Source organism: Colletotrichum jinshuiense, chromosome 1 (assembly GCF_051148585.1).
Source record: "Colletotrichum jinshuiense chromosome 1, complete sequence".
Taxonomy (NCBI): Eukaryota; Fungi; Ascomycota; class Sordariomycetes; order Glomerellales; family Glomerellaceae; genus Colletotrichum; species Colletotrichum jinshuiense.
In genome coordinates this window covers 914,051-941,982 of record NC_139302.1, presented here as the reverse complement: position 1 = coordinate 941,982, position 27,932 = coordinate 914,051, and the positions used below count along the sequence as shown (strand labels likewise).

The 27,932-nt window shown below is 54.2% G+C and overlaps 6 protein-coding genes across 6 annotated transcripts; 2 read left to right on the top strand and 4 right to left on the bottom strand.

Annotated features, from left to right (window-relative positions):
- Nucleotides 1-15: 15 nt before the first annotated feature.
- Nucleotides 16-1,565, bottom strand: EsH8_I_000255 (uncharacterized protein; the record flags this gene model as incomplete). Its single annotated transcript, XM_083267668.1, has 4 exons — nt 16-902; nt 1,003-1,075; nt 1,133-1,335; nt 1,418-1,565. 4 exons carry the CDS (start codon nt 1,563-1,565, stop codon nt 16-18), a joined length of 1,311 nt encoding a protein of 436 aa, XP_083118106.1.
- Nucleotides 1,566-8,916: 7,351 nt separating this feature from the next.
- EsH8_I_000254 (uncharacterized protein) lies at nt 8,917-11,353 on the bottom strand (the record flags this gene model as incomplete). The annotated part of the gene is made up of 5 exons (XM_083267667.1): nt 8,917-8,937; nt 8,987-9,086; nt 9,163-9,754; nt 9,806-9,961; nt 10,540-11,353. 5 exons carry the CDS (start codon nt 11,351-11,353, stop codon nt 8,917-8,919), a joined length of 1,683 nt encoding a protein of 560 aa, XP_083118105.1.
- Nucleotides 11,354-13,410: 2,057 nt separating this feature from the next.
- On the top strand, nt 13,411-15,988 carry EsH8_I_000253 (uncharacterized protein; the record flags this gene model as incomplete). The annotated part of the gene is made up of 5 exons (XM_083267666.1): nt 13,411-13,797; nt 13,895-14,096; nt 14,155-14,313; nt 14,614-15,487; nt 15,703-15,988. 5 exons carry the CDS (start codon nt 13,411-13,413, stop codon nt 15,986-15,988), a joined length of 1,908 nt encoding a protein of 635 aa, XP_083118104.1.
- Nucleotides 15,989-16,029: 41 nt separating this feature from the next.
- EsH8_I_000252 (cytochrome P450) lies at nt 16,030-17,736 on the bottom strand (the record flags this gene model as incomplete). Its single annotated transcript, XM_083267665.1, has 2 exons — nt 16,030-16,190; nt 16,314-17,736. The coding sequence occupies 2 exons, from the start codon at nt 17,734-17,736 to the stop codon at nt 16,030-16,032; spliced, it is 1,584 nt and encodes a 527-aa protein (XP_083118103.1).
- Nucleotides 17,737-19,129: 1,393 nt separating this feature from the next.
- EsH8_I_000251 (Golgi transport complex subunit COG5) lies at nt 19,130-20,458 on the bottom strand (the record flags this gene model as incomplete). The annotated part of the gene is made up of 1 exon (XM_083267664.1): nt 19,130-20,458. The coding sequence occupies one exon, from the start codon at nt 20,456-20,458 to the stop codon at nt 19,130-19,132; it is 1,329 nt and encodes a 442-aa protein (XP_083118102.1).
- A 1,046-nt stretch (nt 20,459-21,504) lies between these two features.
- Nucleotides 21,505-23,386, top strand: EsH8_I_000250 (DUF2434 domain-containing protein; the record flags this gene model as incomplete). The annotated part of the gene is made up of 2 exons (XM_083267663.1): nt 21,505-22,182; nt 22,319-23,386. 2 exons carry the CDS (start codon nt 21,505-21,507, stop codon nt 23,384-23,386), a joined length of 1,746 nt encoding a protein of 581 aa, XP_083118101.1.
- Between the last annotated feature and the right edge of the window lie 4,546 nt (nt 23,387-27,932).

The following is a 27,932-nucleotide window of genomic DNA, read 5'->3' as shown; positions in this document are numbered from 1 at the left end:
ATCAATTAGTTTTTCTCATGGTGACGAAGTAAGGTCTATGATCTCGTTGATGAAAGAGGAAGGAATGACATGGCTAGGCACACCAGCCTCCTCAGCCGAAATCATCAAGGAGTCCTCCCTTTCTTCATCCCGCTCTGCCCCTCCACCACCTTCGACGTGGTCCTCGCTCTCCTGCTTGCTTACCTTCCACTCTCCATTGAACGGATTGTACTCGAGCAAGTACGCAATTTCCAACTTCTCCTCGCCGTTGTACTCCTGGACAATGTCCAGATTCGGCTCGCCATAGTGGCCCATGAACTCCAGCTGCAGCTTCACCTCCATGCCACCCTCCAGCTCTCCCCGGAAGTTGATCACAAACGGCTCAGCCCTAAGCACGCGCCTGTTCCCCTCCATCCTCACGGACTGGAGAAACGTGGCAGGTGTCCCATCGACATCAACCCCCCGCACCCCAACCTGGAACCTCTCCTCCGCCACGGCCTCAATCTCTACAATCAATCTCCGTCTCAACACGAACTCGGGAATCTCCAGCCCCAGCTTCTCCATGACCCTCACCATCAAATCGTCCGTCTCGGCCCACACTCTTAGCTCGGACAGGTGGTCCTGCGGCGTGCTCTGCAGGTTGCAAATCACCAGCTGCCCGCCCTCGGGGCGCGCGCGGCTGGGCTTCCTCTTGCCCACGGATTCGGGGATTGTGCACGCGGGTGGGACGGTGAGTGACGAGCCGAGGGCTAGACAGAGGTCTGCTTTCTTGGCGTGGTCGCGCGCCCGCTTGAGCGGCTCCGCGGGGAGGTACTCCCCAAAGTTGACGATTGTATCAAGGAGGACACCGTCGCAGACGGCGCATTTTCGGCCGGTACGGTGGTCGTTGACGGTCTTTTCGTAGGTTGCCACGGCACGGAAGTCTAGGTGATGGAATTAGAGCCAGGTTCCTGTTGGTTTAAGACGTGATGTGGGTGCCGTCGTGTTCTGTTTAAAAATAAAATAAAAAAGGGTCATCCATACCGCGGAGGTACTCTTTGCCGCAATCTTTGCAGTACTCCCTATTGCTGTTTCCGTGAAGTTCCGATATCATATCCTATTATGGTGGATATAATGTCAGTGGCAAGTTCCAGGAACTTTGCGATAGACTTACTGGCAATATGCCGCTCTTCCTATGCAGGCCATCACAGTTCTGACTGACAAGGTACTTCAAGATACCCTTATTTTGCAGCTCAACGAGCGCCATATGCGTCTTCGTTGGGATAGCTTGTAGTGTGCTGGTCGTCTTTCCCGTCCTCTGTCGTCTTTGAGCTCTCAAAGTCCATGCTCCGTCTGGACCGCGGAAATCCGGAATACCTGAATCACATGTAAGACTCTCACCATCCCAATTGAAGTAGTCGCCGCCACACTCTTAATACGGTAGAAAATAAACACCTACCAGCGGATGTGGAGATGCCTGCACCAGTGAAGGCGATGAAATGATTGCTTCTTTTGATTTGGTCTACAAGCTCTTGAGCCTTCGCGTCTACTGCGCTCGGAGACTCGCGACGCTCCTTCTCGGCTACTTTAGGGGCGCTATCGGCCATAGTGATAGTCTGTTGACGTAGATGACAGGCTTAGATGTTTTAGATCAATATGCAACACTTCCCTTGGGCTTAAGTATCGGTCGAGCCGGAACTCGGAGATTCAGTTTCTAACTACATAGAGTTAGATGTGCAATCATGATTTCACACATTCGAATAAGCTATGGCACCACGTGATTAGTTGTGGAGGCGGCTGTAACTAGGCTGCCACGGCTGCCTAGAGCTGTTCCTTGGCACTGATTAAGGGCTGTTAATTGATTGTTAGCAACAGCGGAGGAGTTATGTACCTGCTGTGACCGTAATGGGGTTAGGGATGTTAGGAACTAGGCTAGTATCGTTCAGGTCATGTACCCGCAACTTGGTAGGGTCATAGCTCTACAACTTGAATATGTGGATTAATTGTCTACAGGCAGAGTATGTACAGCCAGTAACATCATGTCTAGGAACGCTGGGGGTTGCGGTTTTCAGGGTGTTGCCAGTGAGATACTTATCGTATGAGTGTAAGGTTTTCGCGGTGAAGATTTAAGTCACGGTCGTTTGGTCTCATCTTCATTCTTGTACTTTCAACTGCCACACCACCTCGGGTGTTCTCATCCGCACTCAGTGGAACAGCTCGGAAAATTTGTGTATATATTATCTTAGATGAATCATGAGGTGTGTTACTTCTATGCTTCTTGCGAATTCACTAGAGAAATTTACAGAGGAGGCACTTAGGTGGTGCACTGGGAGATGTGCTTTTACTCTTGGGTCTCCACTTACTAATGAGATTCCTGGACCACGTGGTGATAAGATAAAATTCCAGCCAGGCGGGGATCCCCAAGCCCTTACATTGCTTTTTCTGTTAGTCAACGTGCGCGTGTGCCGACGCGACTCCTCTGCCATCTATATCGTCTCGAGGGAATATTGAAACGCAGATGTAGTAGCTGCAGGAATGCTTTCCGCGAACGATACAAGTAGGTGTCTCGAGGTTGTACAGCGCGCAGGACTGTCACTTGTCTAACACTGGCTCTGCTCTCACAGCCGCCGTCAGCAAGCGCACCCACTCAAGTGGCGGGTCGATCGCTACACCAGAGCCAAAGCGGCAACGGGCTTGCCCGGAGCCGGTGTACATCGACCTGGTATCTTCTGATGATGAGGACCCCGCCACCACCGGCGAGACTAACCCCCATCATAGAACATTGCCGTCTAGCGGGTCCGATATGGCCGGTCACCCACCAGAAAATGCGGAGCCGATCGAGGCGACGGTGGACCGCCTCGTTGCCGAATATTCGCAGGGCATACCCCTTCAGATATACGGCAAGAAAGCAAAGTACTACGTGGTCTGGCACGGGAGACAATGCGGCATATTCATGACCTGGGCCGACTGCGAGCGCCAGGTCACGGGATTTAAAAGTGCCGGCTGTGGGTTGCCCGCCAACCTTCTTGCCAGCGGCTCTCCGGCTCACGTATTTCATTGCAGTCAAGGGCACCAAGACTTATGAGGATGCCGTGAGCGAACATTTCTCACCGCCTAATCAAAGACAAGACTGATGTATACCAGGTGAGCCTTCTTCGCGAAAATCTCATTGGAAAGCTCCGTGAGCAGGCCCGCGAAGAGCAGCATGCTCGCCCGCCACCTCAACCACCCACTGCCGCTCCTGGCACTGCCGCCATAGAGGGGACGACTCATAAAAAACCTGAGCCCATTGCATCACCAGAGGAGCCCGCTCTTTGCCAGGAACAGCAAGACGCCATGGATCTTGCAATACAAGGGCACAACTTGTTCATCACTGGGTACGTAGTTTTCGCATTGGGGAGATCACTCTATGCAACATGACTTTATCCCCACGGTCATTCTATGTTGCGCCACAGCTGACTTTGAATACTCGCAGGTCGGGCGGATGCGGCAAATCGGTCCTCGTAAAGGCCCTCCATAAGACGCTCAGGAACATGGGCAAGACGGTCCACCTTCTCGCACCCACTGGCCAGGCCGCTCTCAACATTGGTGGCAGGACAACCTTCAGCTACGCCGGCTGGGTGCCCGACGATAGAAAACGAACACTCGAGGACCTTGTCAAAAAGTCACGCGGTAAACGCATATTCACTCGGTTCTGTCGCACCGATGTTCTCATCATCGATGAGATCAGCATGGTCGAGAACCAGTTTCTTGATCGCCTCAGCCGTGTCATGAGCATCATCCGATACGGAGAGACCGATGACATCGACACAATGGAGGTCGGATGCGCATTCGGGGGCGTTCAGGTCATTGCTGTTGGCGACTTTTGCCAGTTGCCCCCGGTGAAGCCGTTCCAGAACTGCGCTATTTGCGGCAGCGACATGGAACAAGAGAGGTCTGGAAATGCCATTTTCTCGTATTCCTGCCCTATGGGCCACGGCAGCTTTCAGGACCACGACAAGTGGGCGTTCAAGTCACTGGAGTGGAAGAGGTGCGAGTTCAAGTGCGTGAACCTAAAGAAGATTCATCGCCAGCAGGATGAGGAGTTTGTCAGGATCCTCCAGAAATGCCGGTTGGGCGAGGATCTCGATCAGAGGGACAATGACCTCCTTCTGAAACACCCTGCTCAAGTTGAGAATGGGGCTCGGTTGTTCAGCCATCGAGAACAAGTTAACAACCTCAATGCAATAAAATTTGCCCAGCTCCCTGGCAAATCGTTAGGGTACTGTTGTCTTGATTCCTTCAAGCCCACAGATTATGGTGATTATTGGAAAACCTTTGACGAAGACAGTGTAAGCCCCCCTCCTCCTGGATGGATCGATGCCACAGTCAGGCCGCTTTCCTCCGAGGCACTCCCTCAAAAGGGACTTACTAACCAGGGCATAACACAGAGAGGTGGCTCCACTGATCAGGCACTGCGCCCAGAGGAGGCGTTGATGCTCCTTAACGAGCACCGATACTCCAGACTTGTGAACCTCAAAGTTCATATGCCTGTTATATTGCTTGCAAATGTGAGATTTTCCGCACCGCCGCTGGTCTAAACGTATGGGCTGGGATGAGTTGCCTAATCCAATTACACAAATATCGCAGATCGATCTAGAAAACGGGCTTTGTAACGGCAGTCAGGGCACCATTTGTGGTTTCGTACCAGTCACTCACCTTCCTGGACCTGAAATGCCACAAGAGAAAAACTATAGGGACCCAGACGGCTTCAGGGTCGCTATGGAAAGGTACAGCCAGGTCCAAGCCTTCAAGGGAGCAAAGGGGACGCCCGACCTGTGTGAGTAACACAACCCCTGACCCCGCTTCAAGGGGCTCACTTCTGTTGGCCTTCTTCTCATGTGCTATCTCTAGTCCCTGATGTCCGATTCCACAACGGCAAACGTCGTGTCATCGGCCCCAACTGCACCGTCAACGAGATCGGCACCAATCACCCCTACAGTCTTCTTTCACGGACCCAGATCCCTCTCGCCCCTGGCTGGGCCATGACGATTCACAAGAGCCAGAGTCTGTCTCTGGACCGAGTCATCGTCAACCTGGGCTCCGTTTTCGAGAAGGGACAAGCCTACGTGGCGCTGAGCCGGGCGCGATCCCTCCAGGGCCTCAAGATTGAAGGGGCTAACGAAGCTACACTAAAGTCGGGCCTCCAACTTGACGCCGAGGTAAGGAAGTTCCTGGAGCAGCTCAATGCCGCAGGGGCTGGAACGGCCTGAATTTGGGCATTGAGTTTAAGCATCAAAATCTGAAGTAATGATAACATGGTTTTGACAATGTTTTCTCTTCTCTAACCTATTCTTTGCTTCCTTCTGACCCATACTTCTTTGTCTAAGCTCTCTGCGGCGTTCAAAGAATCATCGATGGAAATCAGAGCTGCTGTCCCCGCAATGTCACGCAATTGAACTTCCCATACTCCTAACTTATACCTGGCCCTATCAGCCATTCCGGAGAAAAGATCAAAAGACCATCCATGCTTCGGGCATGTTAAGCCGGCACTGAGTACAACACCAAAGTCCTCAATGTCAAAAGGAGTGCCATGCGAGAGAGGATATGATGAGTGTGGGCATTTCTGATAGAGTCAGCACCATTAAAGCATAGTCTCATAATAATCACGACTTCTTAGGACTGCTGACCGGACTTACATGATCAACGGCATGGAATTTGCCCTTGTATTTGAAAACGAGTACTTGGTCCTTCAAGTCACCTTCGACTTCAGCATAACTGAGAACATCCGGTGCCATCAGCAACTCTGTGCTTTCAGTACCGCCACTCTTGGGGAAGTGGAAGACTTTGCATCCGGGCTTCAGGTCTGTGTTGCAGAATCTAAGTTCCGATAAGTTGCCTTCGTCGGATCCGAGGTCGGGAAAAGAGGAGCTAAGACCGGCAGAGAACCACCCGGTTTGTTGTCGAGATCGCGCACCGAATGAATTCATATCTAGAAACTTGAAGACTGCAAGAAATAAAAGTCTCAAGATGCACTGATCCGTTTGTGAGGATATGCGCGGCTTTCACGATGCATGTTGATGTTAATTATCGCACCAAAAATTGGTCAGGGTCCGTTCGCAGTTCATGGGTCACGTGTATGATCACGTGGCAACTCAAGTTTTTGTTCGTCCTTGTCCAGACTGATCATCGAGTAGGATTTTGATAGTTCAGCGGGCCAACGTTGGCTGCTAACATTGTCAATTAAACGAAAATACATGTACATGAAGTGTTTTCAGTCGCAATCAAAAAAATCTGCATGAACATCAAACCAAGAAATAGTGGTGCATTGCATCAACAAGTGCTCGAGAATATGTATGAATACATCGAATAGTTGTACTAGTTACCATATCGTCAGAGGAGATTCAAGGGTTCCATATTCACTGAATTATAAGATGTCACACATGAAAAAAAACCATACTTCTCGCCTTTGATGAATAAATCTCAAGAGATACGGCTTTGGAACGAAATGTCCCACATGTTAATTTCCGACTTTCCGGGACTTTTAGCACGCATAGCTAGTGTGACAGGAAATGGTTCTTTGTGCGGAAACTAGTTTGATACTTTCATGTGCAGGATGCGCGGTGAAGCTTCAGAACTTCAGTCAGGCTTCATCAAAACATAGTCGCTGATTCGTCATGTTGCAAAGGTGGGAATGGTAATTTGGCTTAATGCGATCCTGGCACGTGGGACGGCTTCGGCTGGGCCGTTTAGTCACATCCACCAAGTTTCACCAGAACCACATGGCATGGACGCCGAGATCGCCATAGTCCGAAAGCGGCATTTTACAACCGGACAGGCCTTTTGAGAGCCCTTGGTCTCCATATGGAAGAATCTGATCTTTTGCCAAAACATGAAAGATGGATAACCCTTTGCTGTATAATTTCAAGAAAAGCAAAAACAGCAGTTATTCTGAATCATCCGTTAAGCTTTCATCCCTGATACTGAATTTAAGGCTTGGATTAAATCCGATGCTACCGCCCGATTCTAGTCATGTCTCTTGCGGCTCGTTTCATTTACGGCCGACAGCCGCTTGGCAGGATGGTTACAGACGCATGCGGAATGCCCCAAACCCCTCAGAATACTAGATGATCTTCCCCTATATAAGAACTACCAATGCCCTCAATTGAATTCTTTTTCTTTTAACACTATCGATCATGCCATTGATAGTTTCTTATCAGCGCCGGTGTTTATTATAACGAAACAACTAAACTCCAATGGCAGCAACTCAACTACCAAATGGATACAAATCCTTTGGGCCGAAGGCCAACTGCACTCTGGATGTTTGCCCCCTCGAGTCCAGTCTCCTGCGTTATCGACCATCTATCCCAGCCAGTAGCATATTCATCGCTCTCTTCACCTTGGCGATGGTTATCCACACCATTCAAGGCGTACGGTCAAAGAATTGGGGATTTATGGCCAGCATGATTGGTGGCTGTCTGTTGGAAATCATCGGTTACGTCGGAAGGATTATACTTTACAACAATCCGTTTTCCTTCGGCGGCTTTCTGTTGCAAATCAGTAGGTGATGTTATTTTCTTCAGCTCCAAGCCGCTCTAACCTTCATCTGTTCCAGTTTGCATCACTGTGGGTCCCGTATTCTTCAGCGCAGCTGTCTACGTTATGTTATCCAAAATGTGAGTACCATTTTCATGTCCTCCGTTTCAGCCCATCTAATGCTCTTGATTGCCAGAGTCATGAATGTCGACCGATCAATATCCCGTTTCGACCCACGACTGTTTTACGTCATTTTTATTCCTTGCGATGTTATCTCCCTCGTGCTGCAAGCGACAGGCGGCGCATTATCTACCGTTGCGGCCGATAAGGCCAAGGTGCAGATGGGCGTAAATGTCACTCTGGCTGGCCTGATCTTCCAAGTGGTGTGTCTGGTGGCTTTTTGTTTTCTTTTTGCTGATTATCTTGTCGCTTGCATGACGTCGGAGGCCCGAGGACGAATCACTAAACGGATGGGCATTTTTCTTTCATTTTTGTTCCTTTCCACCCTGCTTATTCTCGTCCGGTGCTCGTACCGTATCGAGGAGCTGAAAGAGGGATACTTCAGTCCCATGTTCCGGAATGAGCCGTTATTCATTGGGCTCGAGTCTTCGTAAGTTGCCTCCCGCGTGATTGGAGGAATATCCTGAGGATCGCTAACATCTGTAGTGTCATGGTTGTGGCGGTATTCTGCCTGATCATCGGGAATCCCGCCATAGGTTTCAGTCAAGCCGAAGGCAGAAAAGACTCGACCGTCTCTGAGACGTTTCGCATTACGACCAAACTCCTTACCACTACTTCATCATATCCGACTCACCATTAAGCCAGCGCCATTCGGTTGACTTGATCATCTGATCTAAGGAGAAAGGATATCAGCAGTTATTGATGGAGCACATTAACGAGAAACTCATGTGCCCTTGGCTTATTCCTGAGTCAACGGTTTTCCGGTTTGATACCGAGACCTAGGCCCTTATTGTATTGACACATTATCCAGCATGAAAGGATTCAAACCTTTACCTCCATTTCTTGCTCTTTATTTTTGGTTCAGGCCTTCTTAATATTTATTATGCAAAAAATATAATTCTTTTTGAACAGTAGTTTCCTAGCTTAACTATTTCATGTACCAGAAACGCAGCCACTCAGTACAAATCTGCCATCTCCGTGATGTCTCGGGCTGTGATATTAAGGCTCAATCCCCGGGAACATGACTGAATGCTCGAATATCAAAGAGCATCACTACCACCCGCGGTTTGCGTTTCATTAGGCTGAGGGACACTAATTCCCTGATGTGTTGCAGAATACTGTGTCGTGATTCCGTATCCCTGGCTTGTTGACAACAATGCAGAGCCTCCATGCTGATGTCCTGGTCGCTGGTACAAGCTTGTGTTCGCGGAAGGTCCATACAAAGATCCTTCTTCGGACCCGCCACCCATCGAGAAGCCTGGGTTAGCCAGCCCCGTGGCCGGCCTATGCAGAGAGTTGTTAGGTGGCGCCGAGCTATAACCGCCATAGTAACTATAGGCATTCTGGTCTGTATTTTGGTGCTGAAGGTGTTGCTGATGTTGTGGCTGTTGTGGCTGCTGTGGATAATGATGCTGTTGCTGCGGTTGCGGATGCTGTTGCGGATGCGGGTATTGCGGGGGTTGTGGCATCATCGACGGTGCAACTTCACTCAAGTGCTGCCAGCCAGACCTATTGCCCGGCCAATGCGAAGGATTAGTTGCATCTGCTCTCATATTGGCAACGTCTCTGTAAGACGCCCTCAGAAAGCCATCCTTGGCTCTAGTGTCCGCGTCAGCGCCGTAAACGTCGTCGAGGTACTTGATAAAGCTGAGATATGCCAACTGCACGGTCTCAAAGTGCTTCACGCCCAGCTTTACAGTGACGTCTACGTTGGTATTTTTCGTTGCATTGTAGCTTGACTTAGTGGTCTCGAAGACTGACATGCCGCCCTGGACTTCAAACTCGGATAAGGCTAGAGCCGTCTGGCATGCATTGCGAATCTGACGCCCGTTCCATCTCGCCTTGGGGTTCTCTCGCCAGTACCTTTCGGCCATCGAGCGAACTTTAAAGTCTTCAATCTCGATTTTTCTTCCATTGGTTTTAAAGTGCTTTTTGATACGATTTAAGTTGACCTCAAAGACGGCATCGGTCGAGTCCCTATCCAGAGGGGGGTAGTGAAGACTGATGTGAATGCGTGAGGTGAATGCTTCGTCAAAGTCGCCGACTCGGTTGGTTGTCAAAAACAGAATTCCAGCATAGTACTCAAGGACGCGAAGAAATACTACATTGCAGTTAGTTACTGTCTCCTTAGCTGGAACCCAAATAGTAGTACCTGCAACCATGCCGTTCCTGGCAAAGTCGCTGGTTGTTCGTCTCGCCAGGAACACATCGGCCTCATCCACGAGTAGAATACAACCCCACTTGCTGGCAAGAGAAAAGTTCCTCTCCAACGCGAGCTCAACTTCTTTCGCTGTGGTGCCTAGATCACCTAAAGAAAACTATCATTAGATAAGTCAACGGCAAATTCAAGGGGCATACGAACCGCAAGTGATTTGGAACAGTGGCTTCTTGAAAAGCTCGGCAACACACTCTAGTTCTAAATCAGCGGTGAATCTTTTCAGAAATGATTATGAACCTCTCACCTGCAGTACTTGTTTTTCCAACTCCCGGAGCGCCGTGGAGGAGCAGAATCAAACCTTTGCCTGGCGTCCGTGTTAGGTTTCAAGCCCAACACGGAATGTGACAGTTCACCTACCTTTGCCACGAACAATGTCAAACTGAGCCCTACTCGCAAAAGCCGCGTCTTTGGTTCGATAGTGTTGGGCAACAAGCGACAAAACCATCTCTTTGTGGCCGGGTGGGAGCACTAGCTGGTCAAAGGACGCTTCTCTTTCTTGGTAGAATTCATTGTTTCGAGTTTGGAATACATCGTCATCTTCATTTATGCTGCCCACTGACTTCGTATATTCCAGGTCTAGCCTTTCTGAAAGATAAGTGGCCGTGTTAGTATGGGTCCGAGCATTATGTGCCTCACGGCTTGCGTTATAGACTTTGAAACCAACTTACCCCATTTGCGACTGTTCAATACGAACCCGAAAACACGGTATGACATAATCAGAAACTCTTCTTCCGCGATGTTGTTCTCCTCTGTATTTGCCTCGTCAAGCGTCCGTGGGTAGACCGCTATCGACGGCAGCTTGGAGTGAGTCCACTTAGGCGGAAGGAGGGAGGACATGAATGCCTTATCGCGCATCTCCTCAATATACTCATCGTGGTAGACGCAATCTGACCTGCAACATGCTTCCTCGCATGACTCAAAAGCTGGCGGTACAACCCCCACGCCAACTGCGGAATCGATCCACGGTTTCCACGATTCCGAGGCAGAAGGCGATAGGCACTCAGCGAAGTCAATAACCACCTGGCTATCGATCTCATCTCTTGTCTCTAGAGCAATGCCGGCGTAATGGAGGTGCTGGATAGCTATTGCCCTGACGAATTTCTTTCCGCGATTGATGTACTTCTCCCGCTGGCTGGGGTCCCGGTCAAAGTTGCATGGGCGAATCTCAAGGGCTGTAAGGGCCTTCACACCTTGAAATTTCTTGATGGAAAACTCAGTGGTAATCGGGCCAAGGTGGCTGCCATCAAAATCGATATGAATGCAGAGAATTCGAATCGAGGTTTCAAGGGCATCAGGGGATCTACCAGATGTGTTGAAGTAGTCATAGTAAGGCATTGAAGCCCTGTGACCTGTGCTCGCAACGCTCATTACCCGGTAAATCTGGCGATCGTTGTCTCCAATGACAAAATCGCCCGGTTTGAATAGATACCAGATGTCGGCAAATGCTACCTTTTGGCAGTCAGGACTCGCTAGGTAATCCATCTTTGGTTTGATATACTCGTCCATAAAATCAAGCAGGCATTCGACCTGCCGCACTTCGGTGGCAGACATCAAGCCAACAAGCGAGTCGGCATCCACCCGCAATGGCAATCCGGGACTATTCCAACGAGACGTCCTTAACATCCGACGCGGGCTGTCTATATCGAAGTAATTTGCCCAAGCTTGCCAGTCGTATCGGATTAGGTCATTGAATTCAACTAGTATTCTGTATGGCCGAACGAGAATTCTTGTGTAGTCCATAATCAGACGTCGTCTTCCGATCCTTTGCCGAAGAAATCGAATAAAGGGCCCTCGAACCCGAATACGTTCTGGGAGAAGGTCTTGTCCGGGTATCCCTTTTGAAAGGGGCCTTGGAGGTGTCTGCAGCACCTTTAACCCTGATGATGGATCTGATTCAATTGCATCGTTTGCAAAATCCCTAAGGGTTATTGCCGCATGCCCCATTTCATGTATTGGGTCTCCCAGCAGCACTTCGATGGTTGGCACAGCTTTGATGGAGAAGCGAGTTTCCGATGCTCTGAAATGCTCCAACGAAACATGCCTCAGCTCAGGTACCAGAGGCCGAGGCCCTTGCTCAGGTTTGGATAGTCGATCATCAAACGGTTCCTCGTCTTCCCTTGGAATTGAAGCTTTTCTTATCCGGAGTCGCGCTTCGAACTCGCTCTTACATCTCAAATAAAACCTTTGCTTCTCAAGTTCCTTTATTTTGTCCTCTTCTGCAATGATCTCTTCACGTCTTTGCAACTCTTGTGACCTCCAGTTTGCCTGCAGATCGCGCAAATCTCTCCCGCTGGATATCGCAGTCTCCGCCTTCCTGGCTGCCTCTACCGCAAGATCTGCAGCTTTCCTTGCTTCTCTCACACGCCGAATCGCACGAATTTCTCTTTTGATTGTGATTACAATGTCTTCTTCTTGACTTCTTTTCAGTGCTGTGTTACGTTTCATTTGTCCCACATTTCTTTGCTGCATTCTGATCTGGCTTCGGCGCGATCTGGAGGGATCGTAAATCTCATTTTCCTCTGAAGACGCCTCATTATAGATCTGATTTTTGACAAAAGCGTGGGTGTTCTGAGTCGATTTATGTGAAACTCGTTCCTCGGGTAAATAACTACGACGATGCTGTACCGTTATCGAAGAGGGGCTTGATTGATCTGCAGAATGTTGCGAACGTGGAGGTGATGGAATTCGGACAGCTTCCATGGAGATACGGGAACCCGAATCCGAACGCGAAAGCGGAAGCCTTCTGGAGGATTGGACTGTGGCCGGAGGGGGAATTCCCAACATGACTTCCATTTCCTCTATTCTTATTCTCATATGCTCAAGTTCTCGTCTCATCTCGAACATGTCGGACTGCTCTTCGTTAGGACCGGCATGATCGACTTCTCTAGTGTCGTTGACCTGGGCGATTCCGCCGAGATCGCTGTTGTCAGATTTATGTGACATAACGATTCAGTTACGTGGTCGTAGTGTTGATATTGATTTGTAGTGATCTTCGGCAGCCCAAGTATAAGTAGGGATCGCTGTTAAATTAACGGGGGAAAAATGGGAATGAGGAGGGGAGGCCCAATCTCGAGATGTATGCCTGACCAAGAAATCAAAATCAGGCTGTGACTGTTGGACCTTGGGTGTTTCACCTCCTCTGAAGCCAATCAACCCATTATAATAAGCGCTTATGCACATGCAAGACCAGAGGCGACAATGCCAAGGTGATTGTTCTTGGTATAGCTCGTATCCTCACATCACCGAGATTTGTCCTCTCTAGTTTATGTGGTCAGCCTCACAGCGCTGGCGAGCACCATTGAGAACCGTCACCGCTCAGGATGGCGACACAGGAGGCTGATATATCGGGTATTACGGGAAGATCCCCAGCGGTGGATTTCGTCGATAATCGAATGGCCGAGACTCATCCAGTCTTTGAGGAATCGCCGGCGCTCATCCAATACAGTCCAAATGCGGGGAGATATGTTCCTGTCGTGGCCCCAACTAGTATTGTCACTATTGAAGCGGAAGCGGAAGCCTTAACTCCCTGGTCGCAGCCGATGGCAATACTCCCTATGTCCGCTCCCATGATTGCATCAGCTGGTCCTCGACAGCTTCCGCCAGCCGTGGCGGCTATGCAGTTCTGGGATAAGCTGTTCTACGAAGCGATAGCCTCTTTTAAATCAAAGCACGAGGAGCCGAAGGTGAAGAAGTTTACCACTGGCGGATATACTTACTCGGTTCGCAACAAAGCCAACTGGGCTGAGGTATACGACGAGCTTCAGAAAGCAAAGACCGTGTACGACGGCAAGGAAACTATGAGACACGTCAAGAAAGGCCTGCGGGTGGTCGTTGACAAGGTGCGACTGGTGCGGCCTGCGATTCAACTCATTCCGCAGGCTGAGTACCTTTCGCCTGTCCTTGGTGCTCTGCAAATCATCATTGACGTAAGTATGGGTATATGCGCCGTTCATCTGTTTCGCCGGATCCCTGATTATTTGTCTTGAAATAAGTGAGGTGACGCTGATCGTCTATTCGCATTAGGCAGCGGCGAAGTCCACCGCTGTGCGGGAAGAAACCGCGAATTCCCTAAGCAACGACCAACTAGAGGTGATTTTTGGTGATATTGAGATGTTTCTTGGAGTCTTCAACGGCGACCAAGTCATCGAAAAGAAGGCTCTTGAAGTGGTGGTGTCAATACTGAAAGCCACTGAAGATGCCATAGGATACTACCTCGAGAACATTGGTACGAGTTCATGTTCCTCCCGCACATATTCAAACTGACATTTGGACTGGTGGGTAAGTCTGGCGAGCTGGCAAATCTGTCCTGGCCAGCGCCGACTACCACAAGACACTGCAAGAGAGCTTGGCACAGATCAAGAGTAGCAGTGCCGCCCTCATACACGAAGCGCAGACTTCCAACATCAAGCAAGTCAGGGACATGTGGAACCAAGTCAGAGACTGTAAGCTGTTCATTCACCCGGTGGTTGTCTCTCTATATTCGTGGTATTGACAAACTGCAGATTCTGAGAGAATGATGGAGAATGATAGGGCTATGATTGCCAACCAGCAAATCATGATGCAAGAGCAGCAAAAAATGCAAGAAACACTAGTAAATATGCGGAATTCTTTCAAATCTTTGCTGGATGGGTATCAAAGAAACCTTGATCTCGTATATAAGCACCAGCTGGAGGAAAAGGACAGTGAGTATTACCGTGTTTGAAGCCAGGAGTACCCATGCGAGTTGAATTGACGATATCCAGGGCAAATCGAGGCGCTCTCCCTGCTTGCCTCTGGGGGCATTGTTGGAAGGACACCGTCGCCTCAGCCGCCTATGGCTACCTACATTCCGCAAAGAAACTTGTGGGTGCTGCTGGGCATCACAGACTGGGACGACTCTAGCGACGTTGAAGAGATCGCAAGGAAATCGTATCTCATTCCTGCCGATCACCGTGGGAAGGCTGAACAGCTGGTCGTGACTTGGTCGTTCAAGGAGTTCATCATGGTGCCAGCCTCGAGCAAGCTTCTAGTGCATGGTGATTTCTACGAAGGCATGCATCAGACTTCCGCCCTGTCTTCCGTGTGCTGGACCCTCAAGAACTCGCTGGATGACATGGCTGGATTCAAAACGCTCGTCTTCTTCTGCGGCTGTCACATCGATCCTGGCAGCAATGAGCGAACTACCGGTGGCCAGGGCCTGGTTCGGAGCCTTCTTGCGCAGCTGCTCAGGCAGCACGAGTTCGACACGAGAGTCCTCCATGAGCAGGTTAATCTCGACCAAGTCGCGGCGGGTGACCTCGAGGGGCTCTGCCACCTGTTCGTGTGGCTCGCTTGCCATCTGCCCCACAAGACAACCCTCGTCTGCCTCATTGACGGAATCAGTTATTTTGAGCGTGAAGAGCACGCGGGCGGTATGAACTTCGTGCTGTGCTCTCTGTTGGATCTGACGAGAGACCTGAGAATGCGCGGCGTTTTCAAGATACTGATCACCAGTCCGGTGCCGACGACCATCGTCCGGCACCATCCGGCCTTCCAGAATGGTCTCGATACGGTTTCTATAGCATCCTTTCCAAAGCTGGACTGGGGTGCGAGCAGCCACCGGGTCGCGAGGCAGTTGGGAGAAGCGCTCGGGAGAGGGTAAGTAATCCGACCCGCAGGCTGTGGTTGGCTTGACTGGAAGTCAAGCCTTGGAAAAATGGGCGTGGTTATAGACTAAATGCGGCGATGATGTATGCGGACCGTAGATATCTGCTACTGACTTTGTGGGAGTTGATGGTGAGCATGGTGGAAATTAGGTACACTTTCCATTGTAATGAATAACCAGACAGTATGGCTAATTCGTTCCGGGTTAGGCACGTTGCTCGCAATAAGTCCAAGCAAGTTCAAATAGAGATTCCCTGTTGCTGTATGGGACGGAAACAAATTAGCATGCGTCAGAGCCGTGATGTTCCTTCAGGAATGGCTCACCACAAGACAACGCAGGTCATGTGCATGCCAGGCTGGGAGGTCTCGAATGAGGTACAGTTTATCAAGATTGAGACGCTTTCAACGGTTGAAACAGAGCGGAAGCAATATTCTATGTTCGCGGAAACTACGAGGGATATATCCGGACCAACACAGGAGAACAACGCCTTTTGAATATACGCACAAGAGCATGTCCACAGCACACGGCGAAATACCTAGTCCGCATACACCATCCGCACGGGCACGCCGTCCCTCGGCGCCATGGTGAAGTGGATGTCCTTCCTCGGCTTCCCGGGCGGCCCGACCCACTCCATGCTCTTGAACCTCTGCAGCAGCCGCACGAGGAGGTACCCGGCCTCGGTGAGGGCGAATTGTTCTGGTCCGGTCAGCAATCCGTCTGCAGCTCGCTGGAAAGGAACAACTCCCGCGGGGGAATAGTGAAGCAGGGGAAGGAAAAATGAAGGAAAGAAAAAAGAAAGAAAAACGGAAAATAACTCACGTCCCAAGCAAATTCTCGGCCCGCCGCTGAACGGGATGTAGTTCCAGTCCAGCCTCACGCCCTCCCAGCGCTCGGGCCGGAACTCGAGCGCGTCGGCCCAGACGTCGTCGCGGCGGTGGAGCAGGTAGGGCACGAAGGAGACGGTCTGGCCGGCGGGGACGACGATGGGGGACTGGCCGTCGGGGCCGCCGCCGCGGGGCAGGACGGTGTCGCGCACGGCGACGCGGTTGTTGAGCGGCACGGCGTTGTAGACGCGCAGGGTCTCGCGCATGACGAACTGCAGGTACTGCGACGACTTGAGCGAGGCGAACTCGATGTTGTCGGCGTCCTCGGTGAACTCGCCAAAGTCGGCGAGGACGGCGGCGCGCAGCTTGGCGAAGACGGCCGGGTGCTGGGCGAGCAGCAGCAGGACCCAGGCGAGGAGGGTGGCGGTGGTGTCGCGGCCGGCGATGAGCAGGCCCAGGATCTGGTCGCGCAGCTCGTCCTTGTCGCGCGTCTGCTCGACGAGGGTGTCGAGCAGGCTGTACTTCTCGGTGGCGGGCTTGGCGGAGCCGAGGGCCATGCGGACGTAGTGGTCGACGTACTTGCGCATGTAGTCGGAGGCCTTGCGGCCGGTGGCGCTCGGGGCCAGCCAGTACAGGCCCTGGAGGCGCACGCGGGTCGTGATCCACATCTGGGCCTCGTGGAAGGCCGAGGCGAAGGACATGTCGCTGCCGTACTGGTCGGCGGCCATGGCGGTGGCGGCGCTCGTGGTGGCGGTGCGGCCGGTGGCGGCGGCCATCTGCGACTCGACGCTCTCGCCGAACAGGAAGCCGGTGGCCGTGTCGAGGGTGAAGCGGAAGAGCAGGGGCATGATGTCGACGGTGACGGCGCCGGCGGCCTCGTCGCCGACCAGGGGCAGGGCCTTGAGCAGGGCCTTCATGGCGAGCTCCGTCTTCTCCAGGTCGTTGATCTGGTCCCGGGAGAACTGGGGGCGGAACAGCGCGCGCGAGTGCTCCCAGAACGGGCCGTCGGCGGTGAAGATGTTGTGGCCCAGCAGGGGGCGGAACTGCTTGATCCTGCGCTCGCCGAGGTCGAAGTCGTTGAACTTTGTGGCGAGGATGGCCTGGATGTTGGCCGGGTCGACGGTGAAGAGCTCGGCGGGGCCGAAGAAGCCCGGCATGGAGAAGGTGGTGCCGTTCTCCTCGTAGTTGGCGCCGATGACGTCGTCGAGCACGTCGCCGCCCTTGCGGCTCGTGTCGATGAGGCGCCACACGAAGTCGATGCCGAAGGGGAGCTTGGTCGTCACATGTTTGGGGAGGGTTGCGCCGTGGGCTTTGGCGAAGCGCTGGAGGCGGCGGCGGGCGATGAAGTACGAAGCGACGTAGTAGACGGCGAGCACTGGGAGCGCGTACACGAGCGCCGTGAAGGAGACCAACGCCATGGTGATGATAATTTTTGTTCAAATTTCTTTTTGCTTCTCTGGTCCTTGGACGACCGTGTAGAGGGGGTGTCGTCGACGTGGGGAGACTGGGTTTGGGGGTTTGTTTTATAATTATATCCCCCCCTGCGATATCTGCAAACGATCGATCCTCTTAGCTCGAGAGCACACACACACACACACACACACACACACACACACAGACAGACACGCAAAGAGTGGGTTAGATGGTCCGCCGTTGACCGTTCTGGCTCCCGCCGGATTGGGCCTCCACATGTCAAAACTCCAGTTTTTAGATCCTTTCCACAAATTGTAACGACTCAATCTGTCAGCAGCAGCACATCGCGAGTGTGTGTACACTAGTCACGCAAAGAACCCTTTCTCGTTATCGAATACATTACATTTCGTTCTCGTTCTCGTGATCCTTGCTTCATGCGCTCAAGGGGGGCTGCGTAGCGCCAAGCACGATCCGCGGGCGAGCTGCGGCTTTGGGAAAGTCCTTTAATATTTTTTGTTTTATAATTTTTTTTTTTGATTGATGATCTGTCGAGCTGCTAAACCAACAAACAACCTCGGTCGGCCTGAGATCGTGGTCCAGCGCCCACCCAAGAGGCGGGTTTGGCAGCGGAGTGTTTGAGCAACATCCCTCCCCCCCTCCCGGCCCCGGCACTCAAGTAGAGTGCGCAGTGCGATGCGGCCAATGCCAGGCTCGTACGCCGGCATGGATCGCACGTACGCATCTGGGACCGTTGCTGAGTTGGGTTTAGACTTTGCCAGCGTTATGGGACTTTGGCAAGGGCCGGCAGCGATGATTCATTGCGCTCCACAGAACAAGCACACCATGACTCCGAAACTATTGATCGAGTGCGAGAGTCCGACGGTAGCGCCGTGGCCTTCCCCCGCACAAACATTGAACATTGGGCTTCGAGCCGCCAAGAAAGATAACAGGGGTTCTGGACCCCTGGATATACATACCAGTAGTAGTGGTGTAGTGTGGTGAGTCCGAGGTGTAGTCTGGTGCAGTGTCGCATTCCTGGTTGGAGTCTTTGTTTGCTCCCTCTCGGAAATTATCACTGCACCACGCCAGTCTGGACCTCCGACCGGCTCAATATGCCGAAAGGCACAGTCTGTCGGTGGGTCGCGGTATCTAGAACATGGTACAGGGGGGCTCTATCAATGCATGCGAGAGAGCTGCACAGCGCCGCAGCTCCGCATGAGGGAAGACGACACTTGCACTTGATGCCAGTTCGTGGTGGCAATTCCCCGTCAAATCAAGGCCAAATTAATTTGTAAACTCTTTTTCCTTTTCATGAATCGACATGCGGCATCTCGGCATAGCTGTTGTCCGTCGACACCGCCTATTGATTGATTGTCCTTCGGAGAGGAAGGGCATGGCCTATCTGCCAAGGTTGTTCACCACGCTCCCAACCATGACGGCAACCTCCCTCTCCCAGTTGCTCTCCCCTCTGCCCTTGCCCTTGAGCGCGCTCGGCATCTGGCACCCCTTGACGACGCACTCCCTGACCGCCTCCCCGACGCTGGCCTTGTTGGACCTGAGCGTCCGCGCCGACACCCCGCCGCGGTTGACAATCTCCTGCACGCGGGTGCCCAGGCTCCCGGCCATCGTCCGCCAGAAGTAGCTCGGCAGGCTCCCCGTCTCGAGGTACGCGAGCAGCGGCTGCAGCATGTTGGTCTGGCGCTGCGGCGCCGACACGAGGGGGTGCGTCGGCAGCTTCGTCGACTCGAGCACGATCTCGAGCGCGACGATGTTCTGGCACCGCGCCGAGATCTCGGCGAGGGTGCGGTCGAGGTTCGGCAGCTGGCTCAGCGAGCGCGACAGCGAGGCGATGGACGACTGCAGCGCCGACCGGAAGTAGTTTTCCAGCGCCTGCAGAAGCAGCTGCGGCGTCCACCTGTCGGCCTTTTGTGCGGGCGTGGGCGAGAGCAGGAAGAGCGCGACCATGGCCGACACCGTGCGGGCCTTGGTCTCCTCGCTCTGCGAAAACGTGGCCGAGTTCGGGATGGCAAAGTCGCGGATGATCTTGTCGGCCGTCTCCCTCACGGACCGTTCGATCGGGAACACGACCGAGTCCCGCAGGGTGCGGATGGCATCGACCCTGCCGAGGCCGTGCCCCTCCTCCCCGGGGGCCGTGTTGTCGAGCACCTCGCGCAGCGAGAGGATGGTGTGCGAGCACCGCACCAGGGCGCGGTGGTCCTCCTTCTTGCCGGCGGCGGCGGCGGCGGCGCTGACGCTCGACCCGGCGATCTCGGCGTGCTGGACCTCGAGCTGCCTGCCGAGCTGCAGGCACCGCCCCACGGAGCGGCCCAGCTTCAGCGTCTCCCAGAGGCGGGTGGCGACCTGCCGCACCTCCTCGGCCTCGGCATGCTTGTCGATGACCTCCTTCTCGAGCTGCTTGTAGCTGTCGTTGAGGCTCTTGATCTGGGCGTCGAGCTCCGAGATGATGCGCTTGCTGGCGGCGTTCTGGTCGCTGGTGTACTGCAGCAGCGGGGCGGCGGACTTTGTCGTGAGGAGGTCGATGTGCGAGTCGATTTCCTGGGTGTCGAAGAGGACGCGGGAGAGGGGCGTCGAGAGGTCGAGGGTCGCGTCGTTGGGGTTGTTCGTGGCGAGGACGAGCGTGTTTGCAAAGGACGCGGGGCTGAAGGTCGGGTCGAGGAAGGCCTCGTAGTCGATGTACGAGGGCTCCTCTTCGTGGTGGGTCGTCATGACGGGCGTAGGTTATCCATTGGCCGGATGGAGGCGTGCCAATGGGTGTTGTTGTTGCGCTGGGTTGCGCTGGAGTGTGAGCTCGAGGCTGGCTGGAGCTTGGAGTGCGCTACTGGTGATGCGATTGCGGACGGTCGGGTCGGTCAAGCTCCAGCTGTCCTGTCTGGAGCTGGTGGGCGACGGGCAACGGTACGTACCCTTTTGGGGTTCAAACGAGGGACCCTCTGTGGCTTACATAAGGCACGTGTCTCGGGCCACCGAATGGCACTTAAAAAGCAGCTGTGGCTGATGCAGAGTTCATCCGCATTTTTTATGTGGCTTGAATGCCCCGCATTTTGTTTCCTCCAGCCACACGTCTGACCCCACTCTTTATCCACACCCATGACGCTATGCGGTGGTATCCGGGCGGGCACGCCGCTGGGGGCGTCTGCTGTTTATGATGCGCGATAAAAAAAATAAAAATAAAGAAAAACACCGTTATCAAAGCGACATGCATGTTTCCCTTCTCCGCCAAAAAGCCTATTGTTCTGTCACTGGTCCCTCCCTCGCCCTCCCCTCTTGTTTTTTTCGTCCCGGAGCTTCGGCATCTCCACCTCCTCTACCCGCCCATTCCGTCTGCATCATCCCGCCTTTCGCCGCCTTTGTAACACTACCGGTAGATTTCCCTCGATGATCTGCGCGTAGCGTCGTAGAAGACCGCCCGACGCTGACTACACGCGGCTAAAAAAGTCATCTCCGCCTTTCCGAGCGTTCCATAAGCCCATTCGTATCGTAATAATCATAATCTGCTCTTCCACCTCTTCAATTGCCTCTTCTCCCTCTCGTCCTTCCTTGCGATCCCACGATTCCTCTCTCTCGACCTCTGACCAACAGCAATGTCCTGATCTCGCCGCGCCGTTGATCATCTCTGCTACGAGGGCATTCACTTCCTCCCCCAAGCCGCGCATTCCGGCCGTGATATTGGACGACGACACCCGAGCAAAGGACCCCGGTTCCCGTCAAGTCCGGACGACCCGGCATCGACCTCCCCTCCCCTCACGCACACGATGCTGTCGTTCCTCAGCACCCGCGGCGTGCTCGACTTCCCCGCCGGCGCAAACGACTCGGACACGATCCTCGGCGGCGTCCACTTCAACCGCACCGTCCTCAACTTCTGGAACTACACCCTCTACAGCAACAATACCATCTCCAACGAGTCCAACTGCTACCTCACCGAGCAGCCCTACACCCCCGTCTACCTCCTCCCGAACGGCTCCTTCGTCAACTCGACATGGTGCTACGACCCAATTAACTCCATCGGGCCCCGCGCCGGCGTCGGCGTCGGCTTCGGCGTCGTCTACGCCATCGCCCTCATGCTCGTCCTCGCCAACCTCAAGAAGCACGGCAGCCACCACCTGCCCACCACGAAGCGCTTCTACCCCATCGGCCGCAGGTGGCAGTGGTACTTCGCCATCCTCGTCTGCGTCGCCGCCTTCATCAGCCTCTTCACAAACATCGACGTCGACCGCTTCTACGTCATCGGCCTGCCCATCATCATCAACAGCTTCTTCTGGTACCTGATGCAGCAGTTCACCATGGCCCTCGTCTGGGAGGCCGTGCGCCACTGGGGGAGCTGGAGCGAGAGGCAGGCCGTCGACCCGGACCCGTTCTCGCTGCGGGAGGGCGACCGCAGGAGCAAGCTGGAGTTCTGGATGCCGCTGTGGTTCTACCTGTGGCTCTGGCTGGTAAGACATATCTTTTCCTCCCCAACGTCCATCCTCCCCCCCCGGGAGCGTCCTCAAAACCCTGGGACCGAGTACAAGTAGTGAAGGAAGGGAAGACAGAGAGAAAGAAAAGCTAACATGACGGTCCCCCGCGCAGAACTTCTTCCTCATCGTCCCCCGCAACTGGGGCGAGATCGAAAAGCAGCGGTCCCCCGAGCAGACGGCCCTCCGCGCCGCGCCGAACGCGACCGACGTCCGCTTCAAGGTCGCCACCTTCTGCCTCGTCGTCTGCTGGCTGACCATCGTCTTCTCCCTCCGCCACTCCATCAAGCACTACTACCCGCGCAACCGCGGCCCCCTCAACAAGGCCGCCGGCCTGCTGCGCTTCACCCCGCTGCGCTTCCTCCTCATCCTCCCGCTCGCCGCCTGCCTCGTCGCCTACCAGGGCCTCGTCGCCTGGGACTTTGACTACTCGGTGCTCAACGCAAAGTCGTCGCTCGCCGCCGTCTACGCCGGCGGCTACGCCCCGGCCCTGCTGATCCTCTACGTCCAGATCGCCTACGGCTTCCTCTCGCCCAACGAGGACAAGGAGCTCATCCGCCAGCGCCGCGCCCGCGACTCCGAGATCGACCGCGAGATGGGCTACGTCCAGAAGCCCGCCTGGTGGCGCCGCGTCAAGAACAACGACCACCTCGTCGGCCGCATGAGCATGCGCGACCGCATCGCCCAGAACGTCCGCGAGCTCGGCGGCGGCGGCGCCACCGCCCGCGGCGTCCACCAGAACATCGAGGTGCAGGCCGCCGACCGCGAGCGCGCCGACCGCGAGATCGAGATGGCCAGCATGCGCGCCGCCGACGACACCCCGTCCGCCCCGGTCCCCGTGCGCCCGGGCTTCGACGCTGCAAAGGGCTCGACGGCCTTCTCCTCGTACGCCGGCAAGTCCGAACGCCGCCGCAACGAGCGCGCCATGAACGCCGCCGCCGAGCTCCTGTTCCCAGGCGGCGCCGCCGCTGCCGGGGCGAGCAGGCCCGACCGCTCCGCCGAGCTGATGCTCGACGGCCCGCCGCCGCCGTCGTACACCGACGCCCAGGGCGGCCAGGGCCGGGGCAGGCAACCCGACAGCCTATCCACCCCTCTCAGCCCGGCCGAGCGGAGCAATAGTACCAGCACGGCCGTGTCGTTGTCCGGCCAGCCCCAGCAGGTGAAGAGCATGCTGGATATCTGAGACGACGAGCCCGACACGGCGTGTACAACTGTAAAGCTCACGAGGCATGACTGAACAAATGGTATATATGTGTATATATATATATACACACACACTACTCTCTACCGCAAATGGCGTTTTGGGAACCTTGCAACTGGCAAGGATGGGGGTTTTATTATTATTTACATAACGGACCAGGGCAGAGCGAACTGAATTTGCAAACATAATGGTAAAACCAAAAAAGGGAACAAAATAGTACCGACCCAGATATTTAATCGTATTTTGAGCCATCTGCGCCCCGTTTGCTATGTGGCGGGAATATCCCGAATCCGGAGCTGCCGGCAGTAGATCGCATCACTTGCCTTGAGTATTTTTTTCATGGCTGGCCATTATGTGTCGTGTATGCCAAGTAGCTCAGTAGACAACACGGGCAGCTCTCGGGGGTTACTTATTTTCGTATTCCGGCTCCTCTAGATGAGCCACGACCGACAAGCTCGAACAGCGCCATGCAGTGTCCCTGTTGTCCACCGCCCGCCTCGACATGCCACCTGCATCTGCACACCCGAGATGCGACTTCCAGGTCCCCGTTTGACTAGTTAATATGAACCCGAGGCTCAATCCTGCCCAGACGCCGTTGGACCCTCGCTGTATAACACATCGTGGAACTCGGCACACCCGGGCATCGACATCATGAGTGGTGGGTCGGTCGGGATCCCGATCGAGCAGCTCAACTCACCCCTCGCGTGCTACCAAGGCTAGACAAGACGCCGCGCCCGACGAAGTGTTGTGCGCCTGCAGCGCGCTTGCAATAGTCTACTACGCAGCAGCTTGTGGAGATGCTAATACGGGCGGGGGAGGAAGGGGGCATTTGGCCGTCTGTCACTTAGCAATGGACTGGGAGGTATCTGGCTTTCACGAGCCTCCCGACACTCGACAAATCGACAAAGTGCCACCCCGCAAGGCTGTTTAAGAACAAGTAAGAGCTTGGGGTTTGCACGGCAGACATTACACCATCTCCCTGAGCCTCTAGAGCTCATCAACACTCAACAGGGCAGCGTGCCGACAACTCTTGGGCCATCACATGTGAAGTCCATGATCCATGACTCGTCCCCTCTACCGCCATCCCATCAAGCCTGTTCTACCCTCACGGATCTGTCACCCCGAAGAGGGGAGGAGGTCAAAGCCAACGAGGATGTCGTTCATCCAATGATATCCTGCAGAAAAACCCAGGCACAGATCTCGGCCGATGCGGAGAATATGACGAGTTGCGGATGTGGGAAGGGAGGTGCCCAGGTACCACAGAGTGCCCCCGGCAGAAGGCCAGGGCGGAAGGGAGGGGTTTAAAAAAAAGAAACGGGGTGTGCAACGGGACATTCTAGGCTGCGGACGTTGGCGATACAAGCCGTTGGCAGTGTCTCTGTCGTGCGAATGCGGCGAAAAAACATCCGTTGCTTATTGTTGCGTGGGTTAGATAAGATGCAGGCAGTCGTCCACACCCTCTACCATCCATCGGTCTCGACCTAGACCTCAATCTCGACCGGGCTATTAAAACACTAGGGCGGCCGGAGGTTTACGCCTGATAGTCGCAAATGGGCCCGTTCTGTCGGAGGGAGGATGACTGCATGGTACATTAGGTACTGGAGCGGCGGAGAACCCGCCCACTCACAAGATGGACGACGGTCTCACTGGCATGTGTGTTCGAAACGAAACACTAGGCAAACCAGCGCAGCCACGGGCTGGTCCCCCCCAAATGCGTTGGCTGCATGCCACGACAGGGGAGTTATGACGACGTCCGCAGGTCCCCGAATGAAATGGCTGACATACCTTGCAGACTCTTGTGCCGAAGGGGATGGTCTGTTGCGTGCGGCTCCTCTTCTTGCTGCTGTGGTGGTGCCGAGAGGGGGAGGAGGAAGGGGATGGACGGAGCGATTAGATGGTTGCTCTAGCCGTGGTCTTCGGATGCGAGGCCATGCACGTCTGTCTGTATGCTGTGCGCCGCAGCGGGGGACAGCTCGCAGCTACTGCGTGCGCATGCATGGCGCTATTCTGGCGCTATTCATGCGCTTTTGCTGTGCTCCCAACTTCGACTCCCCCGGCGTCCCGATCGAATCATGGGAAACGGAGTGGAAACGGTACGTGGTGGTGTGAACTCGCCGGCCGTCGATGATGAGGAGCACGTCGACCGACGGCGCTTCGGATCGCGAAAGGCTCCTGTGCGGGCATGAGCCTTCATTCTTTGTCGTGGCCGCCCGAGCGAAGTTGAGTTGGCACCGAGGTAGAGCCTTTGGAAAAGAGCGGTGAGAACAGCACTACTTTGGCGACAGAGGCAGGTTTGTTCGAACGGGGCGCAAGGCGGCTTGACAAGGTGAGGGAAAAAAAGGTCTCAGGGATGGGCCTAGCCTGATGATCGAGCCAAGTCAAACAGTGCGGCGCAATCCATTTTAGATCTGCGCAAGGCGGGCGAAGGATCGATTTGTGTCCTTGGGCCGTGGGGAACGTTGTTGTCTCTCGTCAAAGCTGGGTTGGCTTGTCGTTCTCCCTGGCTCCTGGCAGGTGATGTTCTCTGTCCAATAAACTTGCGTCTCACCACCATCTTGTCCTGGCCATGATCCATCATCCCAGTAGACGTCGAGCGGACTGCTCCATCGCTGAAGATCGCACTCGCGGCGTTTGGAATCTTAACGCGGGGGGGTGGCAGTTTGTTGAAGACAGTTGTCACCGATGAGTAAAGTCGCCTTGGAGCGTCCTATTTCCCACCCCGGGACATCGTTCACCTTGCCAGTATGCGCCGCTTATCACCGGTATCTGCGGACAAAGCACTCTGTCGAGTCGCACAACGCTGACGCCGCCAACGAAAATCGTTGAGTAATAGGGAGGCAAGGGCCTTCCAGTGTCCCTTTCTGATCACATGCCGCATCGAGTGGATGAACCATCGCCCGCAGCGCTAAATTCGCTGTACTTGGATCCGATTCTCCAGACACCACGGGCCTTTTTCAGCCGTAAAACCCGGCGGCGGTGCTGCCTGCGCCGTTCCTTGCATCGTGTAGTGCTAGTCCCGGGGCTCAAATCGTCTAGCAGTGACGACGATGCCGGAGACACGATAGGGCATTGTGCTGCCATGGCAAGTGAGGTAAGTTCGCATCGCCATGCAATGTCAGGGTGTATCCTGGCTGGGGGGCGGGTGGTATTGTTGAGTGGTTCTCAACTACTGTGTAACGGTGGTATTTGCCTCTTCAAGGCAACTTGCGGAGCTTTGTTTCATTCGTCCGTCGGACCTATAATAATATCTGCCGATGACAGCAGGTGCTGGGGGCGATGCTTATTATTCGAGTTGAAGACAAAGCTGACGCCTCTGCTGACAGCTGGTTTGTGGCCCAAGCACGTCCTTTCCGGGCGTCTTTGGTACAAGTGTTTGCCCAACTCGCGGGAAGTGCAGCCTTTTCTACAAGTACCTTTTCGGCCTCGACTATATGGACCAAATCTCAGTCGCCGTGCTGTGGGATCTGGATGCGCAGTCACGTTGGCCTCGACACTCTTTGGAACCACAGACGGACGTGGCTGGACAAGTGTCAAAAGTGGCGGGAGGTACCCGCGAGCTGCGAACCGCATCCAGAGGGTGGGTGGTCCATGTGACAACAAACCTCGAAATAAACCTCGAGCTCGTGGATGGCAGATTAGCTGTCCTGGAAAGGTTAATCTCCAGCCGTGCGGCAGAAACTACTCCTGTGTATAGCAGAATAGCGAGTGATATAGAGTAGTGTCGTGGAGGAAAAAAACTTGAGTCACTCGAGAGATGCATCGTTGGTATCGATGAGTCGTGTCGAGCCATGAAGTAACTCTATTATGCGTACGGCCACCAAGGAACAGCTGACACTGAACATCATTCCGGGCTGCATGCACCGGGATGGCAGTCAAGGAGGAGTATGCAAGCGGTTGCAAACGGGCCAGTTAGGGTACTATACTTGCAGCTGCGTGCACGAGATGCGGATGCCATCAATTCCAGGCACAGCTTCACATCCAGCGACCTGCATATGGCTGCAGCACACCTCCCGAAACGGCATCCCGTTGACGAGGATTGCACGAATGGCTTTGCGGCCATCTCCTCGCTCTACTATTCCTGCACTCAACTCGAAACAAGCCAAGCTGCGTCCTGTTCATGGTGGTTGTGGACTAAGTTATTTTTGCCTACAGCTCGCCAGAACCACACATGTGGACTGGCCCCATGCCGGAAACAGAGCATCACAAGCACGGCGGCGGATGAGGTCAGCCATCGCGAACTTGCGCATACCGTAGGCACGGTGAATGTACCAGGAGGAGCCTTGATATCTTCCAAGGGTCTCGCGAACGTGTCGTTGCGTCGATGGTCGGTCGGCATACTTTGTGTCCTCCAGCCACGCAGACGTCCCAGGCCTCGGAGATGGGATCGGGTCCAGGGGTTTTTTTTTTAATCAGCGGCCCGAAGGAGAGATGTTATCTGCTGACGGACAGCAGTAGCATGCCGCTAAACAGCGGTCTGTGTGCCGCCGGCATCTTCCTGGCAGGCGGTTGACACGCGAAGCCAGGAGCG